This window comes from Diabrotica virgifera, chromosome 8 (assembly GCF_917563875.1).
Source record: "Diabrotica virgifera virgifera chromosome 8, PGI_DIABVI_V3a".
NCBI lineage: Eukaryota > Metazoa > Arthropoda > Insecta > Coleoptera > Chrysomelidae > Diabrotica > Diabrotica virgifera.
In genome coordinates this window covers 140,926,053-140,944,724 of record NC_065450.1, presented here as the reverse complement: position 1 = coordinate 140,944,724, position 18,672 = coordinate 140,926,053, and the positions used below count along the sequence as shown (strand labels likewise).

Here is an 18,672-nt window from a genome sequence, read left to right as displayed (position 1 = left end):
ACAAAGACCATAAGGTGCTGGAATTGTGGGGAAATGGGACACGTACGGAGTTCATGTAAGTACCCTAGGTACAATAACAGTCAAGAGACTCACCAGCAGGAAAACTAGAACGGGTCGGCCTTAGGGGGGCAGCTTCGACCCGCAACTTTTCCAAAGACCCTCTCATACTAATAGCTTCTTTGAAATGTCGTGAAGATAGTGTATATGTGGATGGAGAAATGGAACTTGTGTACCCGTGACGTCCATAATCCGTCAGACAACAACATCAGATAATTCCAACGACAAGTTCTACCAAATGGTTGCAGTTGCAGGCCAATCTCTAAATCAAGTGGAGAAAAGGAAATTAAGGGAATTTCTTCGGCAATATCGTGACATATTCGTACCGAAAGGAGGAAAGACAGGAAGAACGACAGTTGTCAAACATAAAATTGACACTGGTACCGCTAGGCCAATTCGTCAAACAGCTCGACGATTACCACAGGCGAAGAGAGAGGAAGCTGAAAGGATTGTTCAAGAAATGAGGAAAGACGGGGTGATAGAACCTTCTACGAGCCCATGGGTCTCTCCAGTGGTCCTGGTCAAGAAGAAAGATGGAACCACGAGGTTCTGTGTGGACTACCGTTTGTTGAATAATGTTACCAAGAAAGATAGTTATCCTCTGCCTCGGATCGACGACATGTTGGACACATTGGCTGGAAGTAAATTGTTTTCTACGTTGGACTTGAAGTCTGGATATTGGCAGGTAGAAATGGATCCAGTGGACAAGGAGAAGACGGCCTTCACGACAGGATCTGGATTATGGGAATTCAACGTTATGCCGTTTGGACTCTGTCATGCTCCTGCGACATTTGAGAGGCTTATGGAAAATGTGTTGAGAGGGTTATCTTGGAAAACGTGCCTGGTATATTTAGACGACATAATCGTTTTGGGGGAGACGTTTGAAGACCACCTGAAGAATTTAGAAGACGTTTTTAATCGACTTAAAACTGCCCAGTTAATGTTAAACCCCAAGAAATGCCAGCTATTTCAAAGTAAAGTCAATTATCTAGGCCATATAGTCAGCAAAGGAGTGGCCGTGGACAAAGGAAAAATCGATTCCATTAAGGAATGGCCTGAACCAACTGATAAACATCAAGTGAGAAGTTTTCTGGGACTATGTACTTACTACCGGAGGTTCATTAAGAAGTTTGCAGATATCGCTAAGCCATTAACGCGACTTACAGAGGAAGCAAGAGATTATTGCTGGGATGGAGACTGCCGAACGGCCTTTGAAACTTTGAAGAGGCATTTAATTACAGCGCCAATATTAAGGTATCCACTGCCCGAAGGAGAGTTCATCTTAGATACGGATGCAAGTAATGTGGGAATTGGAGGAGTGCTGTCGCAGATTCAAGAAGGACAGGAACGAGTCCTTGGATATTTTAGTAAAGTGCTTTCAAAACCTGAACGAAATTATTGCGTCACGAGAAGAGAACTTCTAGCAGTAGTGAAATCAGTAGAACACTTCTATCAATACCTCTATGGAAGGAAGTTTCTAATCCGAACCGACCATGCCGCCCTTAAATGGTTAATGCAGTTTAAGAATCCAGAGGGTCAGATAGCCAGATGGATTGAACGACTTCAGGAATACGATTTCAAGATCGAGCATCGGGCCGGAGTTAGCCACAGGAACGCTGATTCTCTATCTAGAAGACCGTGTCCAGCAGAATGTTCCCATTGCAACAAAACAGAGTCAAAGGAAGCAGCAGTACTAAGAACAACAGTGGTCAACGACGAGTGGACGCCTACCAAGATCAAGGAAGAACAAGAAAAAGATCCAGTTTTACAGAAGATTCGAAAATGGAAAGAAGAAAATCGTCGACCATCTTGGCAAGAAATATCAAGCCTAGGCTCAGTCGTTAAGACGTATTGGGCCCAGTGGGACTCATTTATCTTGGAAGACAGCTTGCTTAAACGAGTAATAGAAAATGATGATGGTTCAGTGAGGAGAACACAGTTGGTAATTCCAAAGAGCAGAGTAGCCGAAGTACTTCGTCAGTTACACGACAGTCCATCAGGAGGGCATTTTGGTGTAAAGAAGACCCTTCAGAGAATTCGGGAACGATTTTATTGGATGAATAGTTCCGACGATGTGAAGGACTGGTGTAAGAAATGTACTACCTGTGCTACAAGTAACGGACCCTACCGGAAAAGAAAGGCTCCTATGAGACAGTACAATGTTGGAAGTCCGTTTGAAAGAATAGCTTTGGATATTGCCGGGCCATTTCCAGAAAGTGACAATGGATGCAAATACATGTTGGTGGTAATGGATTACTTCACGAAGTGGGTGGAGATCTACGCAATTCCAGACCAGAAGGCCGCCACTATTGCAGATGTGTTAATCAAAGACTGCATCAGCCGATTTGGAGTACCTCTGGAGATCCATAGTGACCAAGGAAGGAACTTTGAGAGCGATCTATTTCAAGGAATCTGTGATAAACTAGGCATGAAGAAGACAAGAACCACGGCCTATCACCCGCAATCGGATGGAATGGTGGAGCGTATGAATAGGACAGTCGGCAAGTATTTGACAAAGATGGTGTCCAATCATCAACGAGACTGGGACCAGTACCTTCCGTTCTTCGCAATGGCCTATAGATCTGCTGTTAATGAATCAACTGGCCAAACACCAGCAAAAGTCCTATTTGGACGTGAGATGCGTCTACCCTGTGATCTAGAGTTTGGATGTCGACCTGGAGAAGATGTTGCTGGTGAGGATTACGTGAATGAATTACGAAGAAGAATGGACGATATACATGAGTTGGTCCGTTCTAATCTTCAGATCGCTAGCGACCGAATGAAGAAATGATACGATACCCAAGCTGAGAAGGGATGTTTCAAGGAGAACGACAAAGTCTGGCTTTATAATCCAAAGAAGCGAACAGGTTGTTCTCCCAAGTTGCAGCAGTTCTGGGAAGCTCCGTACCTCATTGTCAAGAAAATCAATGACGTTATCTACCGAATAAGCAAGATTCCTAGGGGAAAGCCGATGATAGTCCACCATAACCGGTTGGCGCCGTACGAGGGAGACCACGACGTAGATGAAGAAGTGGAAGTCAACCAAGTTCGAGAAATACCTGACCTTACCTTTGAAGAGTTCATGGGTGCCTACGGAGGTACCGGTAAAGCAAGACATGGTGTTACCACTGAAGAAAAGCGAGATTTTCTCGCACTTCCCGATGACTATTCACTGGCCCATACCATCCCGGCCAGTATCAAAGACGCACGAGGGTTGGCATCCGCCTTCCGAATGAAGTTTGGTCGAGTTGCAGAACTTCAATGCCAACTGCCAGCTCCTGGCAAAGCATTGAAACTCCAAGATGCATCACGTTACCTATTCTATCTGGTAACGAAAGACACTGTCCATGACCAACATACCTACCAAGATGTATGGGATGCATTAATTCAATTGAGAGAGCACGTGTTGGAGTCCGACGTGCAAAAGTTAGCCATGCCAAAGTTAGAATGCAGCCAATTAGACTGGAGAGTTATCCGAAATATGGTAGAAGAAATTTTTTAAGACACCGAGGTCCAGGTGTTAGTCTGTTGCAATCCGCATAGTTACTGGTGCGGAGAGAAGACCGTCCCCTGTCACTTTTATACAACTAGGAGTTGTAAAAGAGGGTCCAGTTGCAGATACCAGCATCCGGTTCCAGTCCCGACAAGGTTCCAGGAGGAACCATCTTTTGAGGAGGGGGCAATGTCACGGTCCCAGGCCGGTCCTGTCAACGCCAGAACTCTCTGGCGCCGAAGTGTCTGAAACCCTGTTCGTCGGCGGGACAGCTGTTACTTATCGGCATATCTAGAAGATCACCGAATACACCTTTTTTTATTGATTTGTAAATAATACATTTCTTTCGATTTTTTCTGGAAATCAGTAGATTAGTTTTTATAACTATATAAAGAGACATTTTTTGAAATTAGAGTTAGTTATAAATTTGTAGTCGTCGGTCGAGTAACATTTTCGATGTTCGGACGCGAAATAAATGTAAATGTAAATTGTACATATTAGACATTTAGATAAATTGTTGTTTTAGTGTAATCTTTAATAAAGCCGTGGTTATTTTGTAACGAATAAAAATAATGCAGTATTTTAATGTTAAGTTTGTAAATTAGTGTTATTAAAGGATATAAATTCAGTGTTTTTTATTTATTTAAGTGTAAGTTATTAAAAATAAATAAAGTCAATTAAATTAAACTTAGTGCCTAAAAACATAAATAATAAAATAGTAGAGTCAACCACGTAAAAAGACAATTACATCATAATATTTTGAGTTGTTGATTAAATAATGTTGATATATTAGTGTATTTGATAAATAATTGATTTAAGACGTAAACTTAATAAAAAGTTCAACTGCCAGATGACGCTAGTCACCTAATCCATACACGTCAGTTGCAATGTGGGGATAAGCTTTCATGGTTGGTCACTTCGAGTATGAAGCAGCAGGCCTACGCCTCTCCGAGGATGACTCCAACAAGAGTCGAAAATCGCCGATTCAGAGTGCTGCACTGCGCTCCGCATTCTAAGTGAAAAATAAGATTGTTTTGCCTTCGCATTACAACTGAATAAAAATGGTATACATTTTTATTTATTTTAATAAAAAGTTATTTATTGTGTATTATTTGTGGAAGATCCAAGCAGAGAATACATCAGGATAATATATTCTGTGATCCAAGTATTTTTGTTTAATTTGGTAGTATTTTGTATTTTGACAACGACACCCGATTTGGGCGTCGAAACGTTAATAAAATTATTTTTTCAATTTAATTGTGGCTTATTTCCCATCTAAATAGTTAATCATAAAAATACCACAAGGAAATAGCTTCAGAACAACATCCAAGTATTTTGTTGTTAAAGATGTTCAAAATTGTAAGCGTTCCATAGTAACAATATATTATTAAAAAATTACTAACACTTTTCCTCTTTTCTCGATTGAGTATTAGTTTTTGTTGTACATACTTATAAATTATTACAATCACTGAATACATAGTTAGTGAAAAAATTATCAGTAGTAATTGCACAAGAGCTCTGAAATTCTATATTAATTTCAGAGGTCGAGTGCAATTTGTTGCGATTATTTCATGAATAAAACTGTTCAAAACCAAAATTTTACTGTAATTTATTTATGTAAGTACCATTAAACACACAGTTTTTATAAATATTTGACGATTGAAAGTCATCACTTTTATAATTTTTAAAACATTAATTGTCATTAATGTCACTGAATGTATTTTTTCGTAGCAACGAAGGGCATCTGACGTAATATACTTAACGACGGGAGATTATCAAAAATTATCGATTTAATTCAGATTTCTGTAGCTTTCTATTGGTCAGAATCTCCTATGAATGAAATAATCACATTTATTAACTGAATTAATAATTTGCAATTATACAAATAACAGTTATCCAAGAACATTCAAAGGCCATCTCTTCAAAGTTAATCATGACATTGCCAAGTAGAATGACGTTGTAGTAATGTTTACATATCCATACCAGTGTGAATTTTACTTCACGTAATTTGCCGTGTAAAGACAGAAAAAGTAGGGATAGCCGTAAAATATTTGCGAATTATGTACCGATGGCCTTAACACGAAATCGTTTGAACGACATTTGCAGTATTAAACATCAGCTGATAACTAATAAATGATATTTAACAGAACATTCTCAAATTAGATCTACTTCAATACTTGGGATTTGAGGGTACCAAAATTTGGTGGTACTTAAAAGTACCGTGGGGAGAATAAGGGTAAATTTTGATTTAAATTGTTGGATATGTTAATTGAATTGTATTAAAACAATAACATATCTGTATTTCGTCTTCACAGAGTATAACTTAAAAACAATATTTTTACTTATTTAACCTCCAATATTATGACAGACGTCAATTATAATTTGCAATCTCACCAAATATAATAATGACGTCATATAAACTAGTCACTAATTCTAGCCAATGAAATTCTCACAGTAAAACGAATGGCATTTCAAAAAAATCTGATTATTTCCTATATATTTTTTTTCAAATTTAGAATATGGCAACGGGGGGTAAATTACGTGCAACCTTTATTGTTTGACTTTTCCTATATACACTGATCTCTGTACATATTGTTCGTCCGCTATAACTTTTCCCATGCGTCACGATTCATTTTCAAACAAATTAAGTCAAAACGTAAAGTGAAACGTACGCTGATGTGTGTAGTATATAGTATACAGTATACAAAATGTATATATACATCGACGTTCGTTTCACTTTATGTTTTGACTTAATTTGTTTGAAAATGAATCGTGACGCATGGGAAAAGTTATAGCGGACGAACTATACCACTGTCCCGCTAAAAAATTTTTAACTCGTTCGATGTCCATACCGTAAACACACCTCAAGTGAGATGCCCATCTTGTAACGCTTCATAACAGGGTACCGACGACACCCGTGCGTCGTCGGTACCCTCAATTAAACCCTCGTGCCGACACAGTGTCGGCGTGGGCACTGAACGAGTTAATGCTATTAATTTTATGTTCAAGACAAATATGTTTCTATGTATTTCTAAGTAATATTCGATAACATTTGCTTTTGTGGTACCTGGACAAATGTATGTGGACAAATAAGTTTTATAATTTTAATCTCTTTTATGACAACTTAAATGTTATTTCAGATTTAAAAAGGACTTACATAAATTAATTAATATTAAAATATACTTACTTCTTTTGGGCACATTTAGTAATCTCTTGTGACAATCTCTTCATGCTACTTCCTCCTTTTGACTCACGGGCCAATATATGAATAATCACTTGACTATATACATATGTATGTTGCCCGTGGCACACCATTTTCTGAAAATAAGATTGGTCAACAAATTGTAACCTTATTTTGAAGCTAAACTTACAGCACATTCTTTACTAGTATTTTGCCATTCTTCTGGATTGCTAAGAAAACTTGTGATGGATGTTTTAAGAACTCTTGAAAATACTTCAAGTTGTTGAGCAGCTGTAGAAATGCTGGTTATTTCCCCTTGAAAGCCAGCATCGGAAATAAGCTAGAAAATGTTGCACAATTAGGGAAAATAAACCATAATCTCTATTACGCGAGCGGCACACCCCTAATCTGAGGCTTATAAATCGAAAAAGCGACCATGATAGGTGAACGGCAAATTTTGGTCATTCTTTATGTTTTCGAGGTCGCTGAATCCGATTATGAAGTTTATTTTTATCTATAATTGGTGGAACATGTTCAAAAATCCAATTTTAAGCAAAAATGCGAAAAATCAATTTTGATGATTTTTCAACTTTCACTCGCTAGTTTCACATTGAAAATGTTACTGTTAGTGCAGTCAGTGAGGGTATTTGGCTTCGAATTCCATCCTACTACATCGACTTAGTTGATATTTTCACAGTAAGTAGGGAATAGCTCAAGAAACAAAGTCTACCCTATGCCGATGTGCGCTTTTCTCTTGGGGGTGGTTCCCACCCCTTCTCGGGGGTGAAAATTGTTTTGGTTAAAATAGCCACGGAAGAGGCTAGAGAACCTAATTCTAAGCAAAATCTGTTCTATAATTATTTTTTGAAAACTCAATACTTTTTAAGTTATTCGTGGTTGAAAATTGGCCATTTTCATTGAAAAATGACACCTTTTCGGATGGATTTTTGCGAATACCTTAAAAACTATGCATCTAACAAAAAAACTATATAAAATATTTTTGTAGCTTATAAAAAAACAAAGAGATTCGTTCCTTCATAAATCTTCTAGTTATAACACTAAAAGGGATATGATAGCTGAGAAGAGTTTGTTTTTTGACGCATGCTCAAATCGGTGTATTCAACTTGAAATATCAGAGAAACGGTCGATTTTAGGTGTATAATGATACTAATAACTTTTGTAGTGCTTGAAAAGACCCTTAAAATGAGCAATATTAAATGCTGTTATGCATATATTAAATGAGCAATATTAAAAATACTCAAACACAACAAATGATATTATCTTTAACATTCAAACAGTTATTAAAAAATTACAAGATCAAAATAAATTTATAAAATTCTTCTGGGTTAAAGCACACGTAGGAATAACAAACAATGAAATTGCAGATAAAATTGCCAAAGAAAGCATAGAAATGGGGGAACAGATAAATTGCCAATTAACTACGGATGAACAAATAAACATATCAAAACAAAATGATGAGAAAATGGTCCTACTTGTGGCAAGAATACACCTTTACAAATCTAACACGTTACACCAGACTAGAAACCAAATTGAGGAAAAAACCTTGGTACAATAAGTTCGATTACAATCGCAAAAGCATAACCACTATTAGTAGAATGAAGTTTGGTCATGCATGTTATCCAGCACACTTACATAAAATCAAAATACTTGAGAGTGATCTTTGTGACGTTTGTAATAAAATCGGTGACCTGGACCACATCTTTTTTTATTGCCAAAAATATAGGGCTCAATCCAATGAGCCGTTCAGAAAACTTCTACAATTGAACATTGAAAGCCCATATAACATACTGTATCTTCTTGCTTTAAACAGAAAAGAAATTTACGATTGTTTGTTATATTTCGTCAGAATAACAAAAATACAAATTTAATAATACCTTTTGCTGCTACCTTATGTCTTTCCTTAATGTATATATACCTTATCTATCCAAGGCCTACCTTTGATCGTTTATAAAATGCCCTGATCGGCCCCTGGGCGAGACGAGTGTAATCTTTGTGTCAAATCCTTGCACTCTCTTTTACAAAATTTGTATCTGGCTGTGTGGGTTTTACCTTAAAGCCAAAAAAATGTCGATTACATTCAAACTAAGCGAGATATGCCGCAAAAAAATTGATGACTAATGTATTTTAAGAAGAAACGAGAAGTATATTAATCCCTCATCCATTAGAATTTAAATACATTGTTTTCCTTCTACAATACTTTTTATTATAGTATTAGTTCTATGTTCAAAAGATTGGACTAATTTAAAATGAATGGTTTTTGAAAAAAAAAATAAGATCAAATTATAAAATCATTTTTAAATTTTCTTAAAAATATTCCTTTTTCTCCATGTAACTCGAAAATTATAAGAGATAAGAAAAAAGATACCACACAAAAAGTAGGTTTTTTTAGGTAAAAATTTCGTTTTTGTTTTTCATTACTGTATCTCTGATCATTTTCAAGTTACATGGAGAAAAAGGGAGATTTTAAGAAACTTTAAAAATTCGCTCTATAATTTGATCCAATTTTTTTCAAAAACCATTAATTTTACACCCGGCCAACTTTTTGAACATAGAAATAACACTATAATAAAAGGTACTGTAGAAGGAAAACGATGCATTTACATTCTGGTGGATGGGGGTTAAAATTATTTCTCATTTTTTCTTAAAATACATTAGTTATCAATTTTGTTTGCAGTATATGTCGCTTAGTTTGAATGTAATGGACCTATAATGTTGCTCATTTTAAAGGTCTCTACAAACACTACAAAAGGTATTGGTGGCATTATACACATAAAATCAACCGTTTCTCTGTTATTTCAAGTTGAATACACCAATCTGAAAATGTACCAAAAAACAAACTCTTTTCACCTACCATATCTCTCTTTGTATTATAACTAGAAGATTTATGAATGCAAGTGTCTCTTTATTTTTTTATAACCTACGAAAATGTTTTATATAGTTTTCTTAGTTAGATTTATAGTTTTTAAGATATTTGCAAAAAACCGTTCGAAAAGGTGTTGCAATGAAAATGGCCAATTTTCAACCACGAATGATTCAAAAAGTATTGAGTTTTAAAAAAAAAATTGTAGAACAGTTTTTGCTTAGAATTTGGTTCTCTAGCGAATTCCGTGGTTATTTTAACCAAAAATTTTCTACCCCTGAGAATGGGTGGGAACCACTCCCAAGATAAAAGCACACATCGGTATAGGGTAGACTTTGAATTAGGAGATAAGTAGAGGCTAGGCCCAAAATTTCATTAAAATCCATGCAGTAGGATAGAATTCGGAGGTACCTAATACACTATTCTTGCTCCCATTGACTGACGTATGTATCATCCTTGAGGTATTTAGATAACAATGAGATTTGTCCGAAATGCTTAAACAATTTAAAAGAGGAGTTGTTAATTGTTAAAAATTTTGTCGTCAGATTTTGTTAGTTTCGTGTTTACTTAAAAAAGTTGAGTGACAAACTTTTTAGTTTATAATTTTAACTATCACAGCATTTAAACGTAAGTCATGAAGAAGTTTTCTGGAAAATTTAAAGACAAAATAAGCAATAGGAAAGAAGTTATGTGACTTTGGCACAGGGGAGTGGCAATCCCCCAAAAAAACGCTTATTTCTCGAGATACCGACCACGGTGTCGTGAATCGCTAATTTTGGTCATACTTTATGTTTTTGATGTTACTGAAAACGAAAATGAGGTTTATTTTGAATTTTATGTGGAAGAACAAAATCAAGTTTTTTTGCGTTTAACTCGCTACAACTCTGTTCCATTTTAATATTTTTTTTCTGAAATTTTTATAGTATATATTCCTCACCTTTCTGAAGACAATGGGATCAATTTTAATCTTTTAGTCTTATTATGATAAAAGTTATGAATTTTTTAAATAAAAGATGCAGATTCCGTAATTGCAAAGTTGAATCGCAAAAGTTGAGTGATAAAATTTGAAATTTAGTTTTTTAATCAAGTTTATGTTAAAATATAGAGTACAAAGAACACAATGTTTTATGGAAAAAAATGGTACAACTTTTAATTTTAAGAAAAACATGATTTCTTTTTTTTGCTATTTTTATGGTAAAATTGCTCCCAATGTTCCCCCACTTAAAATTCAAAATAAACCTTGTTTTCGTGTTCAGCACCATCAAAAACATAAAGTATGACCAAAATTAGCCATTCACCACACCGTGGTCAGTAGTCGTTTTTTGGACTGAAATAAGCGTTTTTTGGACTCGTCTATAAAGTCACATAACTTTTTTCCTATTTCATTCTTTGTTTTGAAATTTTCCAAAAAAAACTTCTCCATGATTCATGTTTTAATGCTGTTAGTTACAATTATAAGCTAAAAAGTTTGTCACTCCACTTTTTTAAGTAAACACAAAACTAACGAAATCTGACGACAAAATGTTTAAAAATTAACAACTTCTCTTTTAATTTGTTTAAACATCTCGAACAAATCTCATTGTCATTTAAATACTTCAGAGATGATACAGTAAAACTTTCGAAAGGAAATATTTACAGCAACCAAAGATACAGCGAGTTAAAAATGAAAAATCATCTAAATTGATTTTTCGCATTTTTGCACAAAATTTGATTTTTAAACATGTTCCATCAATTTTAGATAAAAATAAACTTCATATTCGGATTCAGCGACCTCGAAAACATAATGACCAACATTGGTCATTCTCCTGAAAGTTGATTTTCGTGGTCGGTATAACGTGATTTTAGGGGTTGCTGCCGCTCGCCTAATAGCCCGGGAGGTAGTGTCAAATTTGACCGGAGCATTTAGCATGGCTGTTTTCTTTTTATTTAGATAGGTGTTCCAAAGCTTATTTAACAAATGATGTGTCAGCTGGCCCAAAACCGGGGATTTTAGGCAAGAAAAGGTAAAATGTGAAACTTGATCGAAAAACGCTACAACTTATATGTCAAATATTTATCTCCGTGATTTACGTGTATAGTGGCCTAGAATACCTAGCTACTAGCTTTCACCCGGGCGACTCGGGTTCAATTCCTGGCCCTGAAAACTTTTCTTGTTTTTAAAATTGACATTTTGATTTGAAAAACAATTATTTTTTGATAATACCACGTTTTTATTATTTATACGACACAATATATGATAAAAAAGTATATGTCTTTTATAGAAGCGTAAACTATGCATTTGATCATATTATTATGATTGACCTCCTTAATAGGTAAAGTTGTTGTACATGAACCCCTGAAGCTTCCTAAGTTAGTACGACCAATCTAAGTGAAAAGGGAGGTTGCCCCCCCCCCCCCCCACGCGACATTATTTTTATTTTTTTTTTGGACAAATTGTTTTTTTCTTAATTTTATATGATGTAGAACCAAAAGATACATAAAACCCTAATTTTTGATGACCTGCCTTAGGCACCAGGTGCTCCGTGGGTCGGATCTGACGGCGTATTCACGTTCAGCAGCCCCAAAATCCTGTGAGTAATCAGTTTACATTGATTTAGTACCGAAAGCTCTCGAATCTCCAAAGGATGACGTGCCTTAGGCATCAGGTACTCCGATGTCTGTTCTGATGGGATATTCGTGTTTAGCACCTTTAAAAACCTATGAGTAATCTATTTGCATCAATGTAGTACCGAAGACCCTTGAAACTCCAGAAGATGACGTCCCTTGCAGTGACCCTTGGCACCAGGTACACCGGGGGTCAGTTCTGATGACATATTCGTGTTTAACTACCGCAAAAAACCCTCCAGTAATTCATTTGCATCAATTAAATGCCGAGAACCATCGAAACTCTAGAAGATGACGTCCCTTGCAGTGGTCATGACCACCACGTGCTCCATAGGTCAATTCAGATGGCATATTCGTGTTTAGCGATCCCAAAAACCCATGAGTAATCTGTTTATATCAATTTAATGCCGAAAACCCTCGAAACTCTAGAAGATTACGTCCGTTGAAGGTCAAGGTCAAAGTAAATGTCACCATTGGATAGCCAGGAGAAAATCCTAGACTACTAGTACTTTTCTTTGATCCAAACTTCGACAAGTTACCAGATAACCAGTAACTCAAGGGATTGGAATACCCGGTAAATCTTATAATTTTCAGAGTTTGTGCCTCTATATTTTGAAAATCCTCCATACGATCGAGATGTGCCCATGAGAACTTTTTATCAGGATGCTTCAAAGAGTATTTTTCCAAAGTATGAACTAAATCCACTGGGACTTAATTTCCATAAGGTTTGTGCGGGGTACTTTGACACTACTTCCCGGGCTATAAGACATCATATTACAAAAAACTTCTCAAACTGATATTTGTTATTCAGACAATCTAGGTTCTTTCACACTTATATTTTGCGCTAATCTGTTAATCTAATGAAAGCTAGACGGTGCCAATAGTTCTAATAGTTCTTATAAAGATAAACAATTTCCTATGGCTTCGCTATTCGTTATGGCTTGTAACTTTTAGAATCCTCGGGGGTGTAACCAGAGAAGGTTCCTATTGTTTTCAATCTGGTAGGATGTAGAGCAACACTTTTGGTGTTGTTTTATGTGCTATTAGATTGAAAACTTAGTCTTTTGCTAGCAGTTGCCGCTAGGGCATCCATGCCATTTCGTTCGTTGCGGTTCGTGACTGCACGCCGGGGTTTGTCCTGGTTGTGTCAGAGAGAGCAGCATATGTGCCTCCTGATGAGAGACTAATAAGTTTCGAAACCGGTAGAGGTGCTTGCAGCACTCTCTGATTGAACTAACTAGAATATGATGCGGCTGCAGTTTCGCGTTGCAACGAAATTAAAAATGGTTATTGATTTTTGATTTACATGTTTACTTTGATTGGAGTACGAAGGGAACTATTCTCGTTGGAACTTTACCGCGCTGAGCAGATGGGACGTGAATTATAAATTGTAAAATTTCCTCATCTTCCTGAGTGTCAGCATCCGTTATGGCTTGCAAATTTTAGAAGCATCGGAGGTGTAACCAGAGAAGGTTCCCATTGTTTTCAATCTGGTAGGATGTAGAGCAACACTTTCGGTGTTTTTTATGTGCTATTAGATTGAAAACTTAGTCTTTTGCTAGCAGTTGCCGCTAGGGCATCCATGCCATTTCGTTCGCTGCGGTTCGTGACTACACGCCGGGGTTTGTCCTGGTTGGGTCAGAGAGAGCAGCATATCTGCCTCCTGATGAGAGACTAGTAAGTTTCGAAACCGGTAGAGGTGCTTGCAGCACTCTCTGATTGAACTAGAATACTAGAAAATGATGCGGCTGTAGTTTCGTGTTGCAACGAAATTGAAAATGGTTATTCATTTTTAATTTCCTATTCGTTGAAATCTTTATATCTGTATGAAACTCTTTGATAATATTAGCCGTTTGTAGAACAATGCTTCTCAGACTCAATGAATCTACTCTTAAAATGCTTTGTACTTACAATACGCAATATAAGTTCCTGCTCTCAATACCTGTAGATATTTGAGAAGAATTTTTTATCATGCGCATTAGCCATCTAAAAATGGTAACGAAGTAAAGGCTATGCTAGGGATAAGATGGTGAAAAATGCCCCCGCACCGATCAGCCCCGCTACTTGTGTTTTCGATAAATGATATAAAATTATGCTCTCATGCAAATTTTTAGCTTCCCAGTTGAATCTAGAAAAGAAGAATTTTTAGGTTATTTTTTTTGAGCGCAATTTTGCTTTAAAAAATCTTAAAAAATTCAAAAAATGTATCTTTTAAATACAAAACAGCCTGATTTTTTTCAGATTTTTATATTGAAAATTGACCACAGGAAAAATTTTTTTGTTATTTAGGTTATGATAATATGATTTGGCCAACTTTTAGATAGTGTTTTTTTGTGTATTTTTTGTCGTTCTTTTGAATGGCAGAGGCAGAATTTTTAATATCTGAGCGGAAATAACAAAATAATCGAAAAAAAAACGTTTTTTGGCTGTCTCGAGATACAACTCGGGACAGCCAATTTTAGGATTTAGGATCCTGACCACAACAACTGAAAAAACCTAAAAGTGCGAATTATGTCATAAAATGTATGTGGGGTTATAATAATATTTGGAACAATTAACAAATTGAAAGGACCGGCGTAGCGCAGGCGGTAGTACGCTTGCCTCGAGTGCTGGTGGTCCGGAGTTCATATCCCACCGCCGCAAGAACAACTAGACATTTTTAAAATTGTCTATAGGCCCCAGGTCGACTCAGCCTGAATAAAATGAGTACCTTGGGTAAAACCAGGGGTAATAATAGGCGGTTGAAACGTAGCACTGGCCCTGTTACCTTCCTTGTATACCGTAGGCCCTAGATATAGTAGACTACCCTGATATACTCCCAAAGCCACGTGAGCGGTATAACACGGGAGACTATTATTATATATCAAATTGATAATATACAGTGTGTCGCATTTAAGATGAAGACACACAAAATATATACAGATTTGAAATTTTGCAGTCATAGAGGTTGATAGTTCACATTTTTTAAAATAGTCAACTGAAATTTAAATTTTAAACGCAGCCTACTGCGAATCCACCAACAGGGTGAATTTTCGATATGCAATTCGATTTGCTTCGCGTTAGAGAGATATATCGAAAAAAGTTATTTGGAAAAGTTGTTCCAAATATTATTATAACCCCACATACCAAATTTTATGACAAAATTCGCACTTTTAGGTTTTTTTCAGTTGTGATCAGGATCGTAAATTCTAAAATTGGCTATCCCGAGATGCATCTCGAGACAGCCAAAAAACGGTTTTTTCGTTCTTTCCGCTCAGATATTAAAAATTCTGCCTCTGCCAATCAAAAGAACGACAAAAAAATACACAAAAAAATACTACCTATTTAATTTAAGTTTGGCAAAATCATATTATCATAACCTAAAATTTTTTTTTGAAAATTTAAAAATTTTTTCTGTGCTCAAGTTTTAATATAAAAATCTGAAAAAAATCAGGTTGTTTTGTATTCAAAAGATACATCTTCTTGAATTTTTAAAGCAAAATTGCGCCCAAAGAAAATGAAACTTAAAAATTCTTCTTTTTCGGTTCAACAGGTTCTAGGACCTCTGGGAAGCTAAAAATTTGCATGAAGGCATAATTTTATATCCTTTATCGAAAACACAAGTAGCGGGGCTGATCGGTGAGGGGGCATTTTTGACCATCTTATCCCGCTATAGTCTTTGTTGGCAAACCAAGGCTCGATAGAAGCCTTTGTAGGTCCAGAACCATTGTGTGGCAGCAGCAAAAAAAGAAGAACAAAGGTTTAGAAGTGGTTTAGAAAGAAGATCAGAAACCATCAAAATAAATGGAGAGTCCCTCAAATAGAAATCCAGACTAAGAAAATAATGAAGAATATTGATAAAAAAAACTCACAGACAATTTGATGAACCTCAATAAAAGAGAGATTAAAACAGTCACTGAAATGGTGACTGAACATTGTCTTAAAAAAACACTTAGTACTCACGATCTCTACTGGGACTTGAATTGAATTATATGTTGTACGTTCTATCAGGATACAGGATAGCGCTTCATGTGGCTATATGGCTAAACGACTAAAAAATGGTTTGGAGACAATAGCCTTAAAGTTCTCTCATGGCCTTCGCCAGACCTTAATTTTATTGAGACATCGTGGCATATGATAAAACATAAATTATATAATGATCCATAGAGAACTCTTGAAGAGAAAATTAGGTGAATTATGGGATAATTTCAACCCTGACTTGTGTCGATCCTTAGTAAGAACCATGCAAAGATAGGATTGCCGTGGTTGTGAAGGTGCATAGCGACGTAACCCCATATTAAAATAGTAATAGTAATTTTTTAATTTGTTGATCTTGTGCTTTAATTCAATAAGCAAGGTTTTGAAGATAAATGTTTTCAATAAATTTTCATTTATCTGAACATTTAGTTGTTAGGGCTCATACATACCTAATTAGTATTTTAACCCTTAAAAGACTATGGTTGCCATATGGCAACCATTGTAAGCAGTGATCTAAATAATTTTTTCAGTAGGTTTCTCTATTAAAAAGCAGATGGCGCATGCTGTTCTGAATAGTAAAATAAGTATATTTTAACGTAGTACTAAAAGTTCAGTCTCAAGTTAGTGTTTGTTTGTTTAACATCGTTGTGTATATATCCGATTTTTGTTGGTGCAAGAAAATGGACATCAGATTTGTGTAAGTAACTTTTTAATACCTAATATAAATTATTTTCTGTTTAGTATACGATTTTATTTATAAGAATATACTAGATTTTAAAAATGTTGCATTAGTTTGCCTTTTTCTTTTAGTGTGTAATTATTTTACGGCGGAAAAAACTGAAATTGCCATATGGCAACCAGAGTCTCTTTCAGTACCTATTATTGAATGTTTTTATTTTATTTTAGAAGAGGCTTTGCTCTTGAAGAGGCGTTACAAATGGCGAACGTCCGCGGACGATTTAGATGTGGAGGGAATCTACATTGAACCACCAGACACAAATGAATTGACCGATGAAGATTCTGCTGATGAGGATAATGTATGGCACCATTATGGTGGTATGATAGATAATTTACCAACAAGCCAATTATGAGCTCCAGCCGAGTTTCAGGTTCGCAATTCGAACGAAAAGGATTTTGCAATGGAGAAAATAGACGCTACCAAGATATATTTTGTATTTTTACGAAAAATATAGGTGATAAAGTTTTATTTATTTTAGGTAAACTGGGACAAAGAGGGAGATTTGGAAGCAACTGCTAGGCAATTTCCAGCATCCAGCTGCGAAGGATACAGTAACTGCACGCCCTTTGAACTTTTCGAAAAAAATTTTGATGACGAATTAATCGAATTATTGGTTACAGAATCTAAAAGGTATGCACATTTTAAAAATCTAGCAGATCCCAAATACGATCAACGACATGAAATGTTTTATAATAATTTTTATCATAACTGGATATAACGAATTACCTGGCAAAAATACTACTGGGACATGGAATATGACATGATGTTAGGTATGATAATCTTAGCCATTTTCTGGTATCTACTCCGGAAAATAAAAAAAAAGAAATGTGCAAATAAAAGGTGCAAGTCTATAATGAGAACGATGTGCTCTAAATGTAACGTTGGCTTATGCCTAACGTGCAATGTGCAATGTCACACTAAATTATTTATAGTTTTTATTGTTATTCATAGTTTTTATTGTTATTCATAGTTATAGTAATTTTTTATGTTTATTATAATATAGGTAGTAGGAAGGACTACGGTTGCCATATGGCAATCTTCTTTTTTTTTATAAAAAATACATAAATTGTTTATTTTTTTTTATTATAATTTTAATATTTGTTCAAAATAAAACATAAATCGCGAACTTTTTTTCAGTTTTTTAATAAAAACAAAAGTCCGTCCTTTAAGGGTTAATAAGAGTCATGATGGAAATTACACTTACTTTGATTGTAAAATTCAACATAAGACAATCTGGATATTCTTCTGCCAATCTATAAATCAAAGATCTCCATGTAGGATGTTCTATTAATTGTGTTAACCAAGCAGGTGTTTCTCCTTCTTCTGTAAATATAGTGTCAGCCTTCTTTGGGTCAAAAGTTTTTAAAATCATTTCTTTCAAGTGGTTTTCTACCATAGCTTGAACATCTGTTACTTTCACACCTAAAAGAATAACTGTAAATGAAACTTAGGTTGTAACTTTCATAGTACAGTAGAGCGTCGATTATCTGAATGCCATGTAGGTAAACACTTAATGATTGAAAATGCCTAAACGTAAGCGTGTTGTCCTTTTTATGAAAGATAAATACGAGATTAATAAACGGTTAGTGAAAGGAGAAAGTTGGTATGGTGCTTCTCAGAGGATTTTTTCAGTGTGTCACAAGTGGCAGAAAAAAAGGGAAAACTGTGATTATACATATTGATAACATTTATTCTAGTTGTTAATAGATGGCGCTATAATCGGAAAAAAATTATTTTAGATAAATAATCAAATCGCAATC

At 35.5% G+C, this 18,672-nt stretch overlaps 1 protein-coding gene across 4 annotated transcripts in view; it reads right to left on the bottom strand.

The window, feature by feature from the left end:
• LOC126889811 (negative elongation factor D) overlaps positions 1-18,672 on the bottom strand; it is a 124,613-nt gene that overhangs the window by 88,091 nt on the left and 17,850 nt on the right. For 3 of the 4 annotated variants that reach the window (XM_050658472.1, XM_050658473.1, XM_050658471.1), the window contains 3 exons: positions 18,117-18,346; positions 6,922-7,071; positions 6,738-6,868 (listed from right to left, as the gene is read on the bottom strand). In XM_050658472.1, coding sequence (XP_050514429.1) covers positions 6,738-6,868; positions 6,922-7,071; positions 18,117-18,346 — 511 coding nt within the window. The remainder of the gene's footprint in view (positions 1-6,737; positions 6,869-6,921; positions 7,072-18,116; positions 18,347-18,672) is intronic. The other variant, XM_050658474.1, reaches the window with a different exon arrangement.